The sequence below is a fragment of the Marmota flaviventris genome, chromosome 2 (assembly GCF_047511675.1).
Source record: "Marmota flaviventris isolate mMarFla1 chromosome 2, mMarFla1.hap1, whole genome shotgun sequence".
Lineage (NCBI taxonomy): Eukaryota > Metazoa > Chordata > Mammalia > Rodentia > Sciuridae > Marmota > Marmota flaviventris.
Genome location: NC_092499.1, coordinates 179,358,012 through 179,377,580, shown reverse-complemented (window position 1 = coordinate 179,377,580; position 19,569 = coordinate 179,358,012). Strand labels below are relative to the sequence as shown.

The 19,569-nt window shown below is 48.4% G+C and overlaps 1 protein-coding gene and 1 non-coding gene across 4 annotated transcripts in view; one reads left to right on the top strand and one right to left on the bottom strand.

The window, feature by feature from the left end:
- Snta1 (syntrophin alpha 1) overlaps nucleotides 1-17,869 on the top strand; it is a 29,440-nt gene extending 11,571 nt beyond the window's left edge. Inside the window, exons 3-8 of one of the 3 annotated variants that reach the window (XM_071608844.1) lie at nucleotides 9,913-10,117; nucleotides 12,767-12,974; nucleotides 13,084-13,214; nucleotides 15,436-15,664; nucleotides 16,979-17,166; nucleotides 17,261-17,869. In XM_071608844.1, the coding sequence (XP_071464945.1) occupies nucleotides 9,913-10,117; nucleotides 12,767-12,974; nucleotides 13,084-13,214; nucleotides 15,436-15,664; nucleotides 16,979-17,166; nucleotides 17,261-17,372 (1,073 nt within the window). In that variant the 3' untranslated portion in view covers nucleotides 17,373-17,869. Of the gene's footprint in view, nucleotides 1-9,912; nucleotides 10,118-12,766; nucleotides 12,975-13,083; nucleotides 13,215-15,383; nucleotides 15,665-16,978; nucleotides 17,167-17,260 lie in introns of those variants that run through there. The other 2 variants (XM_027945312.3, XM_071608843.1) reach the window with 2 other exon arrangements.
- Nucleotides 5,104-5,207, bottom strand: LOC114100607 (U6 spliceosomal RNA). Its single transcript, XR_003584102.1, has one exon. It is a non-coding gene; the product is annotated as a U6 spliceosomal RNA (small nuclear RNA).
- Nucleotides 17,870-19,569: the final 1,700 nt, after the last annotated feature.

The following is a 19,569-nucleotide window of genomic DNA, read 5'->3' as shown; positions in this document are numbered from 1 at the left end:
TTATCTAAGAAATGTCTTCTCCATTGATTACCTGGTGTACATATAGAAGCTTGGCCAGCAAGAGATCAGGTTCCTGTGCTCATGGGTTCGAGGAGAGAGGCCCTGGACTAGTAAACAAATGGATTGATCATGGACTTTCAAGCAGAAGTAAATAAGTGACCACCCACTGAACAGACCAGGAACAGCTTGAGCTTGGCAGAGAGGTTTTTCTGCAGCCAAGACTTGAAGTCAGGGCATTCAGTCACCAACATTCATTGAGCCCTGGGATAAGTTCTGGGGATGCTATGTTGAGCCAAAGCAGATGTGTCTGCTTCTCTCAGCATCACATGTGACCCCATACCCCTCAATTATACTGGGCCGGGTGAATGGTCCTGCCCTGTTTCTGTTCTTTGCGTTTCTAGTGGAATCTCTTTCCTGGTTCTTGGGGCCAGAGCTGGGTCCTGGCTTTTCTCCTTGGGGAAGCTGGATGTCCCTGGGTATTGGGGCCTCTGTTTGTGTCTGCCCCAGGTTCTCTTAAGGAGGAAGGAAGGAAGTGCCCATGTGAGCTTTACCAGGCTCGTGGGCCAAGGGCTTGGCTGGGGAGCGTGGACACTGGGTGGGCCTGCTCTTGGGCCCTTAGCTCCTGAGGCTGAAGCCTGTGGGCAGCCCCGCCCTGCCCGGTCAAATGACTCAGTGGGGAGGAGGCTTCAGAGCGGGGCTATTTATGGCCACATGCTGGGGGCCCCCAGGATCCCACCCCCACTCTGGGTGAGGCCACTTGGTTTGTGAAATCCAAGCCCCATTTCTGGCACCAGCAGTCTGGTGTGCTGTCCATTTATAGCATGTTCCTGCAGGAAAGGAGAGGAGGGCCCAGTCTGGTATGACCGGGTGAGCAGGGACTCAGCGGTTTCTCTGGCTTCAAAATTGACAAATGTTCATTTGCTGAGCACGTAGCGTATGAGATCCCTGCTGAATTCTAGAGAGATAGAAATGAATCACAGAGGTCCCTGCCCTCACAGTGCTCCTGCCTGGTGGGGGACACGAACCCCACATAATCAATCGGAGGGGATGTGGTCTTGGGAACTGCAGAGGGGTGGGATGGATCCAGACCGAGCACCTGGGAGGGCTTCCTAGGTGAGCTGGGCTTGGGCATCTGAGCTGTGACATCCTCCTTCTGTTCAGTGAACCTATCCCAGTGGGGACTGCATTTTCAAAGGTGCGGGAGTTTGGACACGGATAGCTTCTGAGAGCTGAGAGTAGATGGTCTGATTGGATTAGAGAGTGGGATTAGGGATGTGGGAGATGGTAAAACCCGGAGGTAGGCAGGGCAAGTCCTGGAGGGCATTGAAGTTGGGTAAAGGTGCAGGGGAGAAGCGTGGACTTTTATTGGAGTTATATTATATATAATTAGTTGTATATGGACATAATACCTTTATTTTATTTGTTTATTTTTTATGTGGTGCTGAGGATGGAACCCAGGCCCCATACATGCTAGGCAAGTGCATTGCCACTGAGCTCCAGCCCCAGCTCTGCCCCAGGAGTGTGGACTTTTTGCAAGGAGGTACAACAATTTCACCACTGGGGACTGTAGTATTCAGGATGGTTAGTTTTTTGTTTGTTTGTTTTTTTGATGGCACTGGGAATGGAACCCAGATCTTCTTCTCATAGACTAGTTAAGTGCTCTACTACTGAGCTCCAGCCCCAACCCAGGACACTTTTTTTTTTTTTTTTGGTACTGGGGATTGAACCTAGGGGCACTTTACCACTGAGTTAAGTCCCCAGCAGCCCCCTGCCTTTCTTTGGACACAGGGTCTCACAAAGTTACTTAAGAGTCTTGCTAAGTTGCTTGAAGCAACTTACTTGTAATCCTCCTGCCTCAGCCTCCTGAGTCCCTGGGATTACAGGCATGTGCCACTGTGCCTAGTCTAGGATGCTTTTGAGTGCAAATAATAGGAGCCCAATTCAAGGATTTTCCCCCCCTCTTTTTAAAATTTTTAATTGAGTGTGTACCTATATATGGGGTACAGTGTGATATTTCAATAATAGTCAAATCGAGATAATTAGCATATCCATGACCTCAAACATATTTCTTTGTGTCGGGAATGTTCAAAGTCCTCTCTTCTGTCTACGTTGAAATATATAATGAATTATTGATGACTATAGTCACACTCTTATGCTATAGGACATTTGAATTTATTCCTATCCAACTATGATTTTTGTACCGGTTAATCAACTTCTCTCTATCCCCCTCCAATAAATGTAAGCACTGAATAAAATATGTCATCTTCTAGAACATCTTGAAGCAGCATGGATCAGGGTAGATTAATTTGGAGTCTTAGGGTCTTTGAAGACCAAGGTCTGTCCATCTTTCTGCTTCATCATCCTCCAGGTGTGCACCCCAACCTTTAGGTGAAAATGTTGTTTACCGTTTCTCTCAGACCAAGTTCTCTCCCAAGCAACTTGGCAAGGCTAGAAGAGAGAAAAGGAAGGGAGTGTTTTCCCTCACATCTCATCGGCCAAAATTATATCATCTGCCCCTTTCCAAACCAGTCACAAGCAAAAAGTTTAGAATGAGCCCGATTAACTTTGACCAATCAAGACTCTCTCTATAGGTTGGGAGAAGCTGAGCTTCCAGGGCTCAGGATTCTGTTAGCATGGAGAAGGCAGGGAGATGGCTTTTGGCTATCAGGTGAGCTGTGACATGTTCCCCCCGCCATGGCCCTTTGAGACATAATCTAATAGTTCCCAGGTAAGTCACTGCTTCAGTGATGAGTCTTTTTTTTTTTTTTTTCAATACCAGGGATTGAACCCAGGGGTGCTTAACTACTGGGCCATATCTCCAGACCTTTTTATCTCTTATTTTGAGACAGGATCTCCCTAAGTTGCTTACTGTCTCACAAAGTTGCTGAGGTTGCCTTTGAACTTGCAATCCACCTGCCTCAGCATCCTAAATTGCTGGGATTACAGATTTGTGCCACTGTGCCCAGCTGACGTGAGTCATTTTTAGTTCTGGTTCCCAAACTTCAGACTAGGCTTAATTCTTAAAATAAAACATAAACAAACAAACAAACAAACAAACCCTGCCCTTGCTTTCAGCATAACTTCTCATCCTCCTCGCTGGGGTTTGTAAGTCTGAACCTTAGTGGTGTCTCCTATGACAGAAATAGCTTCTCATCGGGTTGTTCCAGGGAACTGGGCCAAGAACTGCCTCCTAACCCTGTCCTGGACTGTCCACTCACAGGCAGGACATGCTGGGCTTAATTGTGAGACTTTGATAGCTAACTAGCAGATGGCCATGGCCCTGGGTGTGGTTGAGGGGAGAGGGAGGCTGACAGGTATCAGGCACTCCCCAGCAGATCAGCAGAGGGCATGGCGTGGCTGAGGAAGTCCGACCAGGCTTGAACAAGTCTTCTAAGCATCTTTTAAAAAATGTTTTTGAATATTTTTTTTAGTTGTGGAAGGACACAATATCTTTATTTTGTTTATTCATTTTTATGTGGTATTGAGGATTGAACCCAGTGCCTCACATGTGCTGGGCAAGTGCTCTATCCCTGAGCCCCAGCCCTCTTTTAACCATCTTGGTCTATATACTGTCTTCTAGTAGCTCATTTTAGATGTAAGGAGACTGTCCTCATCAGAAGAGCCCAAATTCCCCAGGGAAGTGTAGTAGACACTTTGGAACTATTTCCTCCTCTTCCTCACTAATAGAAACCTGATTTTGTAGACCAAGCGGAACTATAGCTTATGATCATTCCCTTCTGTTGACTGGGCCAGCAGTGGACACACAGTTCACTTCTGACCAATGAGATATAAGGAAACGTCTGTTGGCTGCTTCATGGAAATTCCTAACTTTTCGATAAGAGGGAAGTGTGAGGAGAGAACGCATTGTCTCCTCTATGCCTGCTTTGGATTTTATCCCAGAAGGAATGATCAGCTTGAGCTGTGGTCATGAGGAAAAGAACCAGGGAAGGCAAAGGGGCCCGCCCAGAATCCAGGGTCATCAGCCCCTAACTCAATCCTGAGTCCCCTTCCTCAAGATTCCTGTCTTTCTTTTTCCCCCTGGTACTAGGGATTGAACTCAGGGATACTTTACCACTGAACTACAGACCAGCACTTTTTTTTTTCATTTTAATTAATATCCTTTTTCTTTTTTTTTGTACTGCTGGGTATTAGAACCCAGGGCCTTGGCCATGTGAGGTATATCCCCAGCCCTAGCCCCAGCACTTTTTATTTTTATTTTTATGTTTGTTTGTTTGTTTTTTGTTCAGGAGATTGAACTCAGAAGCACTCAACCACTGAGCCACATCCTCAGCCTTATTTTATATTTTATTTAGAGACAGGGCCTCACTGAGTTGATTAGCTCCTCACTTTTGCTGAGGCTGGCTTTGAACTCACGATCCTCCTGCCTCAGCCTCCTGAGCCGCTGGGATTAGGTATGTGCTACTGCATCTGGCTCTTTCCGTTTTTTTTTTTTTGTTTTGTTTTGTTTACAGTTATTTTATTGAAATGAAAATATACCTGAAGTTTCAACAATTGTCTTGCAGTTTGTAGGTAGAAGGACAAAAATAGGAAAGAAGAGTTAGAATTTATAGCATCAATATTGGCAGTTTCTGACCATATTCTGTAGATCTCTGAGCCCAAGGTCTTTTTCTTTTCTTCCACATTTTTTTATTGGTGTCTTATAGTTGTACATAATGATGGGATTTGTTGTGACATATTTGTAGATGCACACACTATAACAATAGAATTTGGCCAATGTCACTCCCCAGCATTTCTCCCCTCTTTTCTTCTTTTTTATTTTTGGTACTAGGTTTTGCACCCAAGTGTGCTTTACCAGTGAACCACATCCCCAGGATCTTGCTAAGTTATTTAGGGCCTTACTAAATTGCTGAATCTGGCCTTGAACTTGTGATCCTCCTGCCTCAGCCTCCTGAGCTCCTGGGATTACAGGAGTGTACCCCTGCACCTGGCTCTTTTCTTTTTTAAATGCCATGATAGGAAGCAATGTATTATAGAGAAAGGAAATATTTCCCATCCAAAATATAGAAATCTGTACAGTTTTGTGACAATCAATGTACCTGAACGGTACAAATTTAAACCAGTTCATAATTTACCAAATGAAAGAAGTATATGGAATGCTTCATGAATTTGTATGCCATCCTTGCAAAGGGGCCACACTAATCTCTGTATTATTCCAATTTTAGTATGTGTGCTGCTGAAGCTAGCCCTCCTCAAGAGTGGTTAAATTAAATCATAAATATCTTTTTGGTTAAGACCCTATTATCATGTATTCAATTATTTGCAATTAAACCCATCTAATTGATTTAACAAGAGTGTCCAAAAGGTTTTATTACCGGCCTTAATTTATTTGTAATGACACTATGATTGATCAGCGATGTCTTCCATGAGCAAGGGATAAAGAAGTGGTGGCACAAATGTCAGATGTTTGCCATCTGGTCCTAGGGCCAGGACAATACCTGGCACTTAGTAGGTCCTCAAGAAAGCTGGCTTGTCCCTGACACTCTCTACTCTGGCCAAGCTTTTCCCAGATCAGCTGTGTGGTTCTGTTGCCTTTGGCTTCCAGCTGCCATTGGTGGTGAGATCTCCTTTTCTTTTCTACAAGGGTGTGGGACCCTAATCCTTATCACTGGGGCCCCCAATATCAGAACCCCAAGTGGGTTTGCAACCCAACTTTCTGAAGGACAGACATCAGAAACTGGAATGTCAGCAGGTAGCTGGCAGACCTGCCTTCTATCTCTCCTCATGTCTGCACCAGTCTCTTTCTACAGAGCAGCTTTCTTCTCTTTCTGTCCCCTGAGAACAGATGACAGTCAGGCTCTCAGTGTAGACTTCTCCAGTCTCAATCTGGATCGCCTGGTGTGGCTTTGGTGTTCACCTCTGACCTGTCAGAACAGGACTTTATGGGTCAGTTGGGCAGAGAAACAGGTCTGGGCAGGTATTCTAGAACTGTTCTGTCCAATGTGGTTGCTATTATCTCTATGTCATTATTTGATTTTAATTTTTTCTAATTCCCATTTATTTTTGGCTCTTGAAACACTACCACCTTTTTTTTTTTTCTTTTTTCCTTGTTCGTGCTAGGGAATTGAACTAGAGGCCCTTTATCAGTGAGCTGCATTCCCAGCCCTTTTCGTATCTTTTCTTTGAGACAGGGTTTCACTAAGTTGTCTAGGGTCTTGCTAAGTTACTGAGGGTGACCTTGAACTGTGATTCCCCTGCCTTAACCTCCCAAATTACTGGGATTACAGGTGTGTGCCATGGTGCCCAGTTCATCTTTAATTGCGTGTGTGTGTGTGTGTGTGTGTGTGTGTGTGTGGTGCTGGGTATTGAACCCAGGGCCTTGTGTATGTGAGGCAAGCACTCTACCAACTGAGCTATAACCCCAGCCCTGCAGCTCATCTTTTTAACATGAAAAAAAAGCCTCAAGTTCAATACAAAATAGAAATCTGAAGTGTAGATTAGGATAAAATCAAGGATAGGGAGGATTGAATTTAATTTTAAGATAACAAAGTAAATAAAAATCTAAAAATCAGTTTTTTATATTAACAAGTACTCATTTGCTACATGTGGGTAGTCACTACTGTATGGTACAAAGTATAGGTTACACATTTCCATCCTAATAGAAGGTTCTGTTAGAGAATATTGATCCACAAGGTGACTACTGCATTTACTCAGTAGGAATTGGCCACACCTTCAAGGGCTTTTGAGCAACCATATATATATTTTAATTTTTCTATTTTAGTTGTTGATGAACCTTTATTTTATTTATATTTTGTATGTGGTACTGAGAATTGAACCCAGTGCCTGACACATGCTAGGCAAGTGCTCTACCACTGAGCTACAACCCCAGCCCTGGGCAACTATACTGATTAGTGTACAAACTATGCTACTGTTAGAAAGAAACCCATAAACTTGTGCCGTAAATATAATAGAAGGTTGGGCTGTGGATATAGCTCGATAGAGTGCTTGTCTTGTATGCACAAGGCCCTGGGTACAATCTTCAGCCCCCCCCCCCCCCCCCCCCGCCACACACAAAGAGTATATGTACATATACATACGTGTGTGTGTGTGTGTGTGTGTGTGTGTGTGTGTGTGTGAATGAAGGTTTTTGCTTTCTCAGTTGACAGTCCAAGTCTGCCATGGTACCTTGGAAACATCAGCATCTGCTTATTTCTATTTTGTTGGTTGGACTTCCTTAAAGTATGGCTCATGTCCTCATGGTCAAGATAGTGCCCCACCAATATGGTTTCCAGGCAGTGAAAGGTGAAGTGGGGAAGGGAAGGGCACACCCCTTTTTATAGTGGGCAAAACCTGATAGCTACACACATCGTGTCTGTTCTTATCCTATTGGCCAGACTTGGCCACATGGGCACTTGTAGTTGTAAGGGAACCTGGTAAATGAAATCTTTTTCTTTTTTTTAATAATAACTTTATTTTATTTATTTATATGTGGTGCTGAGGATTGAACCCAGGGCCTTACACTTGCAAGGCGAAGGCTCTACCGCTGAGCCATAACCCCAGCCCCTAAATGAAGTCTTTAGCTGAGAAGCTGTTGCTATGTTGGAGGACAATGAGTGGCTTCTATTATAGGACAATCTTTTTTTTTTTTTTGCACCAGGAATTGGTACTTAACCACTGAGCCACATCTCTAGCCCTTTTATTTATTTTGAGACAGGGCCTCACTGAGTTGCTGAGGCTGGTTTTGAACTTGCAATATTCCTGCCTTAGCCTCCTGAGCTGCTGGGATTACAGGCATGTTCTACCACTCCGGACCATATTATAGGACCATCTTATTCCAACTTTTTCCCTCCTGCAGTACTGGGGATCAAACCCAGGGGCAGTCTACTACTGAACCACATCCCCATCCCTTTTTATTTTTTACTTTGGGAGAGGGTTTTGCTAAGTTGCTTAGGGCCTTGCCACATTGCTGAGGCTGGCCTCAAACTTGTGATCCTCTTGCCTTGGACTCCTGAGTTGCTGGATCAACACCTCCTTTCTGCAGAAGCAAAGGATGAAGAGATAGGAGAAAGCAATAGGACAATGACAGAGCAGTCACATGTCCTGACGCCTACCTTAGGCTCGTCCCCTGTCTTGCTGTAGCTGCTGTCTGTTTTCCTTGAGTAGTCATCCCAAAGGTCCAAATCCAGTCGGGCATGTTGGTGCACGCCTGTAATCTGAGTAACTTGGAGGCTGAGGCAGGGAGTTAATTCACTGATGAGGTTAACATTAGTGAATTAACAAAACCCTGTTTCAAAATAAAAAATAAAGAGTACTGGGGGTGTTGCTCAGTCATAAAGTGCTGGGTTCAGTCTCCAGTACAAAGAAACAAACCATAGGTCTAAACCTTCCACTTTATGGTGAGAATTTAGTCACTTGGCCATACCTGCTGCAAAGGAGGCTGGGAAGTATAGTCTTTCTTACAGATGGCCAGGTGGCCATAGACCAGGGGGCAGGTAAGTGAATGGATATGAGCAGGCATTCAGTACTTCCTGTCTCACTCACTGCCCTGAGAAAGGCTTTAGCTTACAATAAGGTAGTGATATTGGATATAATTAAGCTTTTTTTTAGTACTGTAGAGTAAACCTAGGGTTTTGCAAGTGCTCTACTGCTGAGCTACATCCCCAGCCCCCCCCCCCCCTTTTTTTTTGTATTTTATTTAGAGACAGGGTCCTACTGAGTTGCTTAGGGCCTTGCCATTGCCGAGGCTGGCTTTGAATTTGCAATCCTCCTGCCTCAGCCTCCTGAGTCGCTGGGATTATAGGAGTGCACCACTACATCTGGCTTTTTTTTTTTTTTATATACCTTTTTTTCCACCCTCTCTCCTTCCCTCCCTCCCTTCCTTCCTTCCTTCCTTCCTTCCTTCCTTTCATGCTGAGGATTGAACCCAGTGTCTCACACATGCTAGGCAAGTGCTCTGTCACTGAGCCACAACCCCAGTCTCCATCCCCTGCCTTTTTAAATTTTAATTTTTTTTAGCTGGGCACAGTGGTGCATGCCTGTAATCTCAGCAGCTTGGGAGGCTAAGACATGAGGATCGTGAGTTCAAAGGCAGCCCCCCCAAAAGCGAGACACTAAGCAACTCAGTGAGACTCATCTCTAAAAAAAATACAAAATAGGCCTGGGAATGTGGCTCAGTGGTTTAGTGCTACTGAATTCAATCACTGCTACCTACCCCCCCAATTTGGGGTGTGTGTGTGTGTGTGTGTGTGTGTGTGTGTGTACTGGGGATTGAACTCAGGTGCACCAGACCACTAAGCGACATCCTCAGTCCTATTTTTTTGTATTTTATTTAGAGACAGGATCTCACTGAGTTGTTAGCGCCTTGCTTTTTGCTAAGGCTGGCTTTGAACTCACGATCCTCCTGTCTCAGTCTCCTGAGCTGCTGGGATTACAGGTGTGTGCCACTGCACCTGGCCCCCACCAAAATTAAAAAAAAAATTATTATTTTTTTTACTGTACTGGAATTTGAACCGAGGGGCACTTTACCACTGAGCCACATCTCCAGCCCTTTTAATTTTTTGTTTTGAGATGGGTCTCACTAAGTTGCTGGGCTGGCCTTGAATTTATGACTCTCTTGCCTCTGCCTTCCAAGTTGCTGAGATTATAAGCATACACCACAATACCTGGCATAAGTTAAACTATTTTTTTTTTTTGTGACACTGGTGTTTGAAACTAGGGGTGTTCTACCTCCGAGCTATAAACCCAACTCTTTTTATTTTATTTTGAGATAGGGTCTTGGTAAGTGACCCAAGCTGGCTTCGAATTTATGATCCTCTTGCCTCAGCCTCTTGAGTTTCTGGGATTATAGGTGTGTGCCACTGTGCCCTGGCTTTCCCTTTTAATTAACTAGTGACACTTGTGGGCTACATGGGGGCCTGTGTCACAGTAGTAACTGCTGACCTCTCTCCTGACCAGTCAAATACATGAAGGAGGTCTCACCATATTTCAAGAACTCTGCCAGCGGGACCTCGGTTGGCTGGGACTCACCCCCGTCCTCACCCCTTCAGCGGCAGCCTTCCTCCCCTGGTCCCCAACCCCGGAACCTCAGTGAGGTCAAACACGTGTCCTTGAAGATGGCATATGTTTCAAGAAGGTGCACCCCTACTGACCCCGAGCCCAGGTAAGGCTGGCGTAAGGCGGTGTTAGGTGGTGAGATCAAAGGAGAGCTTCCTCTGGGTCGTCTGAGTGGCAGGCACAGTGCTGGCACGTAACAGCTGCTGAAGAAATGGGTCAAATGGATGCGCGAGTGAAGTCACGGACAGTGGTGTGCTTTGCTTCTCATGTTTTCCTCTGGGCTGTTCACATCTGAGGAGGACCTTGGTCTGGGTTCTAGTCCTGGTCCTCCTTGACCCAGCTCCTTTTCCTCACTGGCCTTTAGACTCTCCATTGTGAAATGACATTGTTGGGCCCAGTGATCCCTCTAGTCTCTGCCACGTTGGGGGAGGTTCTGAGATATGGCATTCATGTCAGGGCCACAGAAGGTTGTCATCCCTCACACCTGAGCAGCCTTCAGCTGTTCACTAACAAGGTTGGGCCTGGCCAGCATTTACTGAGTGCTTACTGTTTCCCCAGCACTGTGTCTAGTGGTACCCAGGCACAATTTCATCTCCCTCTCACAGAGCCTTTGAGTAAAGTCCTATTGCTCACCTCTTTTTATGATGAGGACCGAGGCACTCACCTTATTATTATTTTTTGGTACCAGGGATTGAACTCAGGGGTGCTTAACCACTGAGCTGCATCATGTGCTCTTTTTATGTTTTATTTTGAGATAGGGTCTCGCTAAGTTGCTTAGGGCCTTACTTAATTGGTGAGGCTGGCCCTGAACTTGGGATCCTCCTGCCCTAGCCTCTCTAACATTGAGATTACAGGTGTGCCCGACCACGCCCAGCTTTCTGTCTTTTTTATTATGATATTTCTTTATGGAGGCAGAGTGATGGCTATACCTCCAAGCATTTTGTCTAATTCCAAACAAGAAAGAGACAAAAGCCTTTGCCTGGCTATCTGTTCCAGCATAACAAACCATCCCAGCTGAGCACAATGGCACACACCTGAATCTCAGTGACCTGGGAGGCTGAGGCAGGAAGATCACGAGTTCAAAGCCAGCCTCAGCAACTTGGCGAGGGCTTAAGCAACTTAGTAAGACCCTGTCCCAAAATAAAACCTAAAAAGAGCTGGGTATATAGCTCAGTGGTAAGCACCCTTGGGTTTAATCCCCAGTAGCAAAAACAAACAACCACCCACACCCCCTAAAACCCCAATTATCCTAAACTTAGTACCTTCAAAAATAACAGTTTATTATTTCTTCCAATTTGGCAGTTTGCCGGCACAGTCTGCCATTTCTTCTGTTCCCTTTGCTGTCTGCTGTGGCTTGAAGGCCAAGCTAGCGGTAACGCCCTCTTGTTTCCTTGGTGGGAAGGTCCAACATCTGGGGGCTGACCGAGCATTTCTCTTCCTATCTGGCCTTTCTACACAGTTATCTTGTGCTTCCTTATAGCATGGTGGTCTCAGTGTAGCTGGACCTCTTTTTTTTTTATATTTATTTTTTAGTTTTGGGTGGACACAATATCTTTATTTTTTATTTTTATGTGGTGCTGAGGATCGAACCCAGTGCCTCATGCATGCTAGGCGAGCACTCTACCACTGAGCCCCAGCCTCAGCCCTGGACCTCTTTTTTCAAAACATATTTTTAGTTATAGGTGGACAAATACCTTTATTTATTTAGGTATTTATTTTTAAATGTGGTGCTGGGGATCCAATCCAGTGCCTCACCCGTGCTCAGCAAGTGCTCTGCCCCTGAGCCACAATCCCAGCCCCTTGGACTTCTTATATAGTGGCTTGGAAATTCCACAGTGTCCCTTCTGCCATATTTTCTTTGTTGACCCAAGCCACAAAGTCTAGGAGAAGGAACACAAACCTCAGCTTCTGCGGGGAGTAGTGGACTATGTGTACAGGGAGGGATGGATTTGGTGGAATCCGTCTTTGGGCATGGATCTGCCCTTCACTTGGAATGGTCACCCTCTCCAGAGACTTCTAGGTGTGTCTTTTTGGTCAGAACTGGGCCACGTAGTCAGCCCTAGCTGCAGAGGAGGCTGGGAATTCAAGCACCTTGCTTTCTAGTTCTGAAGCAGACGTGAAGGGAGCAGAACGGGTGTAGTAAGCCACCCTCCACTTCTGTCCCGCCCTATCTAGTTCAGAAATGCCAAAGGGGAGTGACTCTTTAGTGCCCCACAAAGCCTTCTGAAAATGCCTTGCACACTGTGCCCGGTGAAACCCCCCTGAAACTCTCCCTCACAGCGGCCTGCATGTCCTTGTCTCCTCCCTTACCCCCACTTCATTTCCCAAGCTCTTTATTATGTAGGTCCATTTGGTCTCTTGACCACTTTCATGTTTTTTCCCCTTGTAAGTATGCACACTACTTTGGTTTCATACAAAAGGAGAACCTGGGAGCTGGTCCAGCAAAAGAATCTTCCTTAAAAAACGGGAGAAAAGAGCATGATAATTACTCAGAGTAAAAATTTTGTCCCCCAGAACACATGTTTGAGTGTAATTGTGTGTTTGTGCACACATGTGTGTATGACATAGCCCTGTGTCCCTAGACCCCAACAACTGGAGCTGGGGCCCCAGCAGTGAACGTTGCTACTGATTCTCTCCTGGACATTCCCTGTGGCTGCTTCCGGTTTGGTGGTGGATTGGGTTTCTTAGGCCAGACTTCAGGGTTGGACAGCTGAAGCCCAGTGACAGGCCTCCCCTGCTCCATTTGTGCCCACAGGTATCTGGAGATCTGTGCAGCAGATGGCCAGGAGACGTTCTTCTTGAGGGCCAAGGATGAGGCTGGTGCAAGGTCATGGGCTGGTGCCATCCAAGCTCAGATCAACGTGCTGATGCCCTGGGTCAAGGAAGAGCTGCAGGCACTGCTGGCAGCCACGGGCACAGCTGGGAACCAGGACATCAAGCAGATTGGCTGGCTGACGGAACAGGTATCTGCCGGTTCCTCGGTGTAGCCCTCACTTTGACGCTGGCCTGTTCCCAATGCCCCTCTTCCTCCTCACTCTCCCTCTGACCTCTCCCCTTCCTATCCCTCCGCAGCTGCCCAGTGGGGGCACGGCTCCCACCCTGGCCCTGCTGACTGAAAAGGAACTGCTCCTCTATTCTAGTCTCCCTCAGACCCGTGAGGCCCTGAGCCGACCAGCCCGGACCGCCCCGCTCATTGCCACCAGGTATCCATGGGCACGGACTGTGTGACTCACCCAGAGCCTGGGGACAGATGCTTCAGATAGGTCCAGAAGCTATGCATTCCTGCCCTATTCTTCCCTGCCCTATTATTCCCTAAGTGATCTGAAGCAAGTCTCTGCCTTGTCTGGGCCCTCGGTTTCCTCATCTGTGAAATGGGGGCTTGGAGTAGAAAGGTGTAAGGTCCACTACACCCCATGCTGCATGGTTCAGAGGACTCAGAGCTTATCCCAGCAGACACTGCCCTCAGGGAGAACCCAGCCTGGTCCAGCAGACAGACCTAAGAGGTGACATTACAGTGCAGGGTTGAAGGAACCACTTATCTCTACCTGGCCTGGTTGGGGAAGGCTTTGAGGATGAGTGACATCTGAGCTGTACTTGATGGGTGAGTTGATTATTTAGGAAAGGATGGACGAGCCTCTCATGCAGGGAGCGTCGTGATCAGAGGTGCTGAGGCATCCAGGGCTGTGGCGTGTTCGTGGAGCTAGGAGTGCAGCATAACCAGGTACATAGTCCACGCAGGACACGCATTGAAAAGAGACAGGGGTCGGCGGGGCCTGATCTTGTGGGGCCTCTGCTGTCTGGTTAAGGATGCTGGCTTCCCTTTAAGACCTGTGGCAGAGCTGAAGGGGTTAAGCCAGGGAGTCCGGTGACTGGGGTTGTGTTTTTCAAAAAGTCTCCTGTGGCTGTCACTTGGGAAATGCACCGGAAAGGGCAGGATGGAAGCTGGCAGCCCCTGCAGCCTGCAGGGGAGCTGGTGTGACTGGGGGAGGCAGGTGGGCGGAGGCAGCAGATGGGGAAGAGAGGCAGCATTTGCAGTGGAGAATACACGTTGGGAAAATTCACAGCCTGGCGCTTGCCAGATGGGGAGGGAGAAGGAGGTGTCCCAGGATGAATAGGAGGTTGCAGTTTGGGGGGCGGGTGGGAGTGCAAAGGGAGGAGGCTGGAGTGAGGTGCTGAGTCAGGTCCAAAGTGTGTGGGGGACGGATATGGAACTTGGATAGGGAGCTTGGGGACTTGCAAGTCTGTGGCTTATGGCTGGAATGTAGGAGATTGGGTGTCAGAAGGAGCCCTAAAGAGAAACTAGAGCTCCAGGAGAGAGAGAGAGTGGACAGGGTGAAGAGCAGAGAGGGCTGTGTCCAGAACTCTGAGGTCTGCTGATCAGAGAGAAGCAGTGAGCTGCCCAAGGCCACACAGCAAGAGGCTCCTCTCCTTGGGCTGGTTCTGGCCTGTGTGTCAGGAGTTTGCTGGTTACTGGGGACGAGTGGGTAGTAGATTGCCTACTTAATCAGCTGACTTATTAAGGCAACAAATGTTTGTGGAGCTCCTACTATGTGTCGGGCATGGTTTTGAGTTACTGGAATAGTGGTGGACAAATAGACAAAAGTTTCTACCCTAGTGGACATTCCAGTGAAAAAGCCAATGGAAGCAAACAAATAAAAAGCGCGATTTCTGGTGTCATGAGGAAAAGTAGGGCTAGTGAGAGAGAAGGGTGCTGTTGGCCAGGGCGGCCAGGGTGGGAGCTTTGATCAGCCTTTCCAGTGCTGTTCCCAAAGGCCTGACAAGAGCAGCTTCGGAGGAGGAAGCGTCTGTTTGGTGCTCGTGGTTTCAGAGTCTCAGTCCGTAGATGGCCAGCTCCATTGCTCTGGGCCAGAGGTGAGGCAGGACCTCATGGCGAAGGGCCGGCAGAGGAAAGGAGCTCCTGACAGTGCACCAGGAAGCAGAGAAAGAGAGGGATCCTTTCAACAAGGACAAAGGCATGTCCCCAGGGACCCTCCTGCTCCAGTTCCCTGCCTTTCGTTGCCACCCAGTTAGTCCCTGTCAGGGATTAATGCACTGAGAACCCAATCACTTCACCTCGCACACATGAGCTGTTAGGGGACACCTCATATCTAAACCCTGACTCTGGGCTTCTCAGAGGACGGACGTGACATTTGAGCAAAGATCTGAAAGACGTGGAAAGGCGAGCCGGGGAGACCGTAGTGTTGAGGCAAAGGGAACAGCGCGTGCAGGGGTGCTGGGGCAGGAGTGTGCCCGGCGGGACACCACTGTGGCTGGAGCCGGGCCACCGGAGGAGGGTGGGGGAATCGCCTCTTGCTGAGTCCCCATTAGTGGGAAGGATCCACGGGTCACTGATCACTGCCCACTTTGTCCAGACTCTTCCCCCACCCCAGGGCCTCACGCGTCGCCCTCTGCCCTCCACCGCAGGCTGGTGCACTCAGGCCCCTCCAAGGGCTCGGTGCCCTACGACGCAGAGCTGTCCTTTGCCCTGCGCACGGGCACACGCCACGGTGTGGATACTCACTTGTTCAGCGTGGAGTCACCTCAGGAGCTGGCTGCCTGGACCCGACAGCTGGTGGATGGCTGTCACCGGGCTGCTGAGGGTGTGCAAGAGGTGTCCACAGGTGCGCTGGGTGGATCTGGGAGTGTCTCTCTTGTAATGAGCCTCTTCCCCCAGGAGGAGGCATTCAACCTCTTCCTCTTCCTCCTTTTCCTCCCCGTCTCCTCATTCCTTATTTATTTATTTACTTATTTATTTGTGGTACTGAGGATTAAAAACAGGGGTGCTCTACCACTGAGCTGCATCCCCAGCCCTTTTTATCTTTTGAGACAGGGTCTCACTAAGTTGCCCAGGCTGGCCTTGAACTTGTAATCCTCCTGCCTCAGCCTCTCAAGTAGCTGGGATCACAGGCATGTGACACTACAGTTGGCTCAAGCTCCTTCTTTAGGGTACCCTAGAAGGGGGAGAGTAAGTGGGGTTTGGGTTCTCCAGAGGCCCTGTCTTTTGGATATGTAGATACCCTGGTAGGTCGTGGGTCTTTTCCCTTGGACCTTTCAAGCTGTGTCCTTGTAAAAGTTGGCACTTGGGGTGGGACTCCAGATGAAATGTAGGACACTCAGTTAAATTCGAATTTCAGATAAACAACAAATACTTTTTTTTCTGGTGGTTATTTATTTATTATTTTGATACCAGGGATTGAACCCAGAGGCATTTAACCACTGAACTACATCCTCAGCCCTTTTTATTTTTATTTTTTAATTTTTAGACAGGGTCTTGCTAAGTTGCCTGGGCCTTGCTAAGTTTCTGAGGCTGTGTTTGACTTCTCCTGCTTCAGCCTCCCAAGATGCTGAGATTTCAGGCACATGCTAACCATGCCCAGCTAATAGTATATACTTAAAAAAAAAAAAACCTAAGTATGTCTAAATTTTCTGCTGTTTTTCTGAAATTATTTTCTTTTTTGTTCTGGGGATTGAGCCCAAGGGTGCTTTACTGCTGAACTACATCTTCATTCCGTTTTACTTTTTATTTTGGGACAGGGTCTTGCTAAGTTACTAAGGCTGTCCTTGAGCTTGCAATCCTCCTGCCTTAGCCTCCTGAGAGCTGGGATTACAGGCTTGCACCACCATGTCCACCTGAAATTTAAATTTAGCGAAGCACCTCTATAGGTCTCTGGGATCATGCTTAGTGGGCTTGCTGATGTCCTTTTGGGGAGTGAGCCTCTTGCCATGGTAGATTCTTAAGCTCCCCCCTGTCTACTTATGGGGCTGCTAGGTGGGACTGGAAGCAGGCGCAGGTTCTCTGAGGACCTGTCTTACTGTGTTTTAGGGTGGTGGTGACTGCACAGGGAGGTGAGCTCCCAGCCCTGGGGGTACTTTAGACCCACTTTGTGGAGCTGCTGGTGGGGTTGGAGGTGGGTCACATGGTTTCTGAGGTGCCAGCTGTGCCTGTGCCCACGTGCCTTCCCTGCAGCCTGCACGTGGCATGGCCGTCCCTGCAGCCTCTCCGTGCACATCGACAAGGGCTTCACGCTGTGGGCTGCTGAACCGGGAGCAGCCCGGGCCGTGTTGCTCCGACAGCCTTTTGAGAAGCTGCAGATGTCCTCGGATGATGGCGCCAGTCTCCTTTTCCTGGACTTTGGAGGCGCTGAAGGCGAGATCGTAAGTGGAGGGTCACCTCTGTACCGTGAGGGGGGTGCACTCCAGGAGGCCTGGCTGGACTGGGCCCTGACCCTTCTCTCCATCCTTCCTGCAGCAGCTGGACCTGCACTCGTGTCCCAAAACCATGGTCTTCATCATCCACTCCTTCCTCTCAGCCAAAGTCACCCGCCTGGGGCTCTTGGCCTAGAAGTCACCAGATGGGCTAGCCCTGAAGAGGGGATGTCTGCCACGTGACCCGGCCCTCTGCTGACTGCCTGCTCACTGCTGGGCTGAGGGAGAGGAGAGGAGAACAGGGCCTGAGAGACCCAGCCTGTGAGGGAGGCTGGATTGGTCTTGGGGGCCAGGACCCAGACCCAGGACCCAGTGGACCCTGCCTGTGATGGGGTGGCCTTCCTGCTGCCCTCCTCCACCAGTGCCTTTTGCAGAGAGATATTTTGTGTACACAGAAGCCATTCCGAGCCTGGGACCTGCCGACCCCAGCTAACAACTGAGCTGCCGGGCCTCCTGAGGCCCCTATGCCACCCCAGAGGCCCCATCTGAGGGTGGAGTTCCCTGGTCAGCAGCAGGAGAAAGAAGAGGAGCCTTTCTGTTCACTTTCCCTTACGCCCACCACCTGAGGGCCCCTGGTTTTCCCTCCACCCCGCCCCCCTACTTCCTCTCTCTCTCCTCCTTCTGCTTGGATAATAAACAGCCTGTGAGCACATAGGCAGCCTGGCTCGGAGTCTGTGGTTTGCACCTTGGTTTGGGGGCCCTGTGGTGGCTCCTGAAGTTCCAACATGAATCAGACCAAGGATTGGGGCCTCTCTCCCTGGAGAAGAGGAGACCTTTAACCCAAGGGCCCCAAAGAGAGTGTGTTGTGTGACGAAGTACCTTCATATTTAGCGGTGCAAAACAACAATATGTATTATTTCCTAGGTCCTGCGGGTCAGCAGTTTAAGAGGGGCTCAGTTGGGTTGTTTGTGACTCAGAAGGCTGCAGTCACCTGGGGTGGAGGGGCCCTTTCCTACATCGCTCTCACTTGTGGCTGTTGGTCGGAGTCCTCAGTTCCTGAGCACAGAGGCCAAACCACACAACTCCCTGAGTGTCCTCACAACATGGCAGCTGGCTTCCCCTAAATTGAGTGACTCAGAAAAGAGCAGGGAGGACCCGCTCTTGTGTCATGTAGTCACTTCTGCTTTGTTCTATTCATTAGAAGTGAGTCACCAAGCCCAGCACACATTCAAGGAGGGGGTAAGTAGGTGCCACTATTTTTTTTTTTTTTGTACTGGGGATTGGACCTAGGGGTGCTTTACCATTCCTTTTTTTTTGAGAAAGGGTCTTGCTAGGCTGTGTAGGGCCTTGCAAAGTTGATAAGGCTGGTCTCTAACTCTCAAGTCTCCTGTCTCAGCCTCCGCAGCTACTGGGATGACAGGTATGCACCACTGTGCCTGGCTACACCTTTTGTAAAAGAGATGGGGGTCTTGTGTTGCCCATGTTGGTGTTGAAGGCAATCCTGCATCAATCTCCTAAGTAGCTGGGACTGTTGCGTTTTCGGTGACTTAAACACTCGGGTCACTCCAGGGGAACTGGGCCTCACGAAATAACCACACAAGAGACAGAAATACCTTTTTCTTTGGGGAGTACTGTGATGGCTCCTCTGACCTTAAGGAGCCGCAGAGAGAGAGAGAGAGAGAGAGAGAGAGAGAGCACGTTCTGACCCCTTTTATTGAGTAGAAGCCATTCAAATAAGGCAAGGGGTCAGGTTTCAGGGGACTGAGTCTAGCTTCATGATGTCTGCTGCCAGCAGGTTGACTGACATCTAGGAAGTCCACACCCAAGGGCAGAGTAAGAGAAGGGGACACACAAGGGGCATTTCCATGGAACATTCTATCCTAAATAGGGCAAGGGGGTAATATTACAAAGGAACAGGTGAGCATAGCTCCACCCAGGGGGATGTGGGAAGGCACGCCCATGCACGAAGACACAGTTTCTTGACCCTAACATCTGAGTTACCTAGGCAACCAGATCACAGAGTGCCAGAGGATGCCACACCAATCAGAAGAGGAGACATATGCGGTCACATGCTAGTCAGCCTCCCACATGGGACAATGCCCATGTCACGATGCCTAGCTAGGATCCACTTTTTTTTTTCGTACCAGGCATTCAACTCAGGGGCACTTAACCACTGAGCCACATCCCCAGCCCTATTTTGAATTTTATTTAGAGACAGGGTCTCACTGAGTTGCTTGGTGCCTCGCTTTTGCTGAGACTGGCTCTGAACTCGTGATCCTCCTTCCTCAGCCTCCAGAGCCGCTGGGATTACAGGCATGTGCCACAGTGCCCAGCCCCCATCCCCCTTTTATTTTTTATTTTGAAACAAGGTCTTGTTAAGTTGCTGAAACTGGCCTCAAACTTGCAATCCTC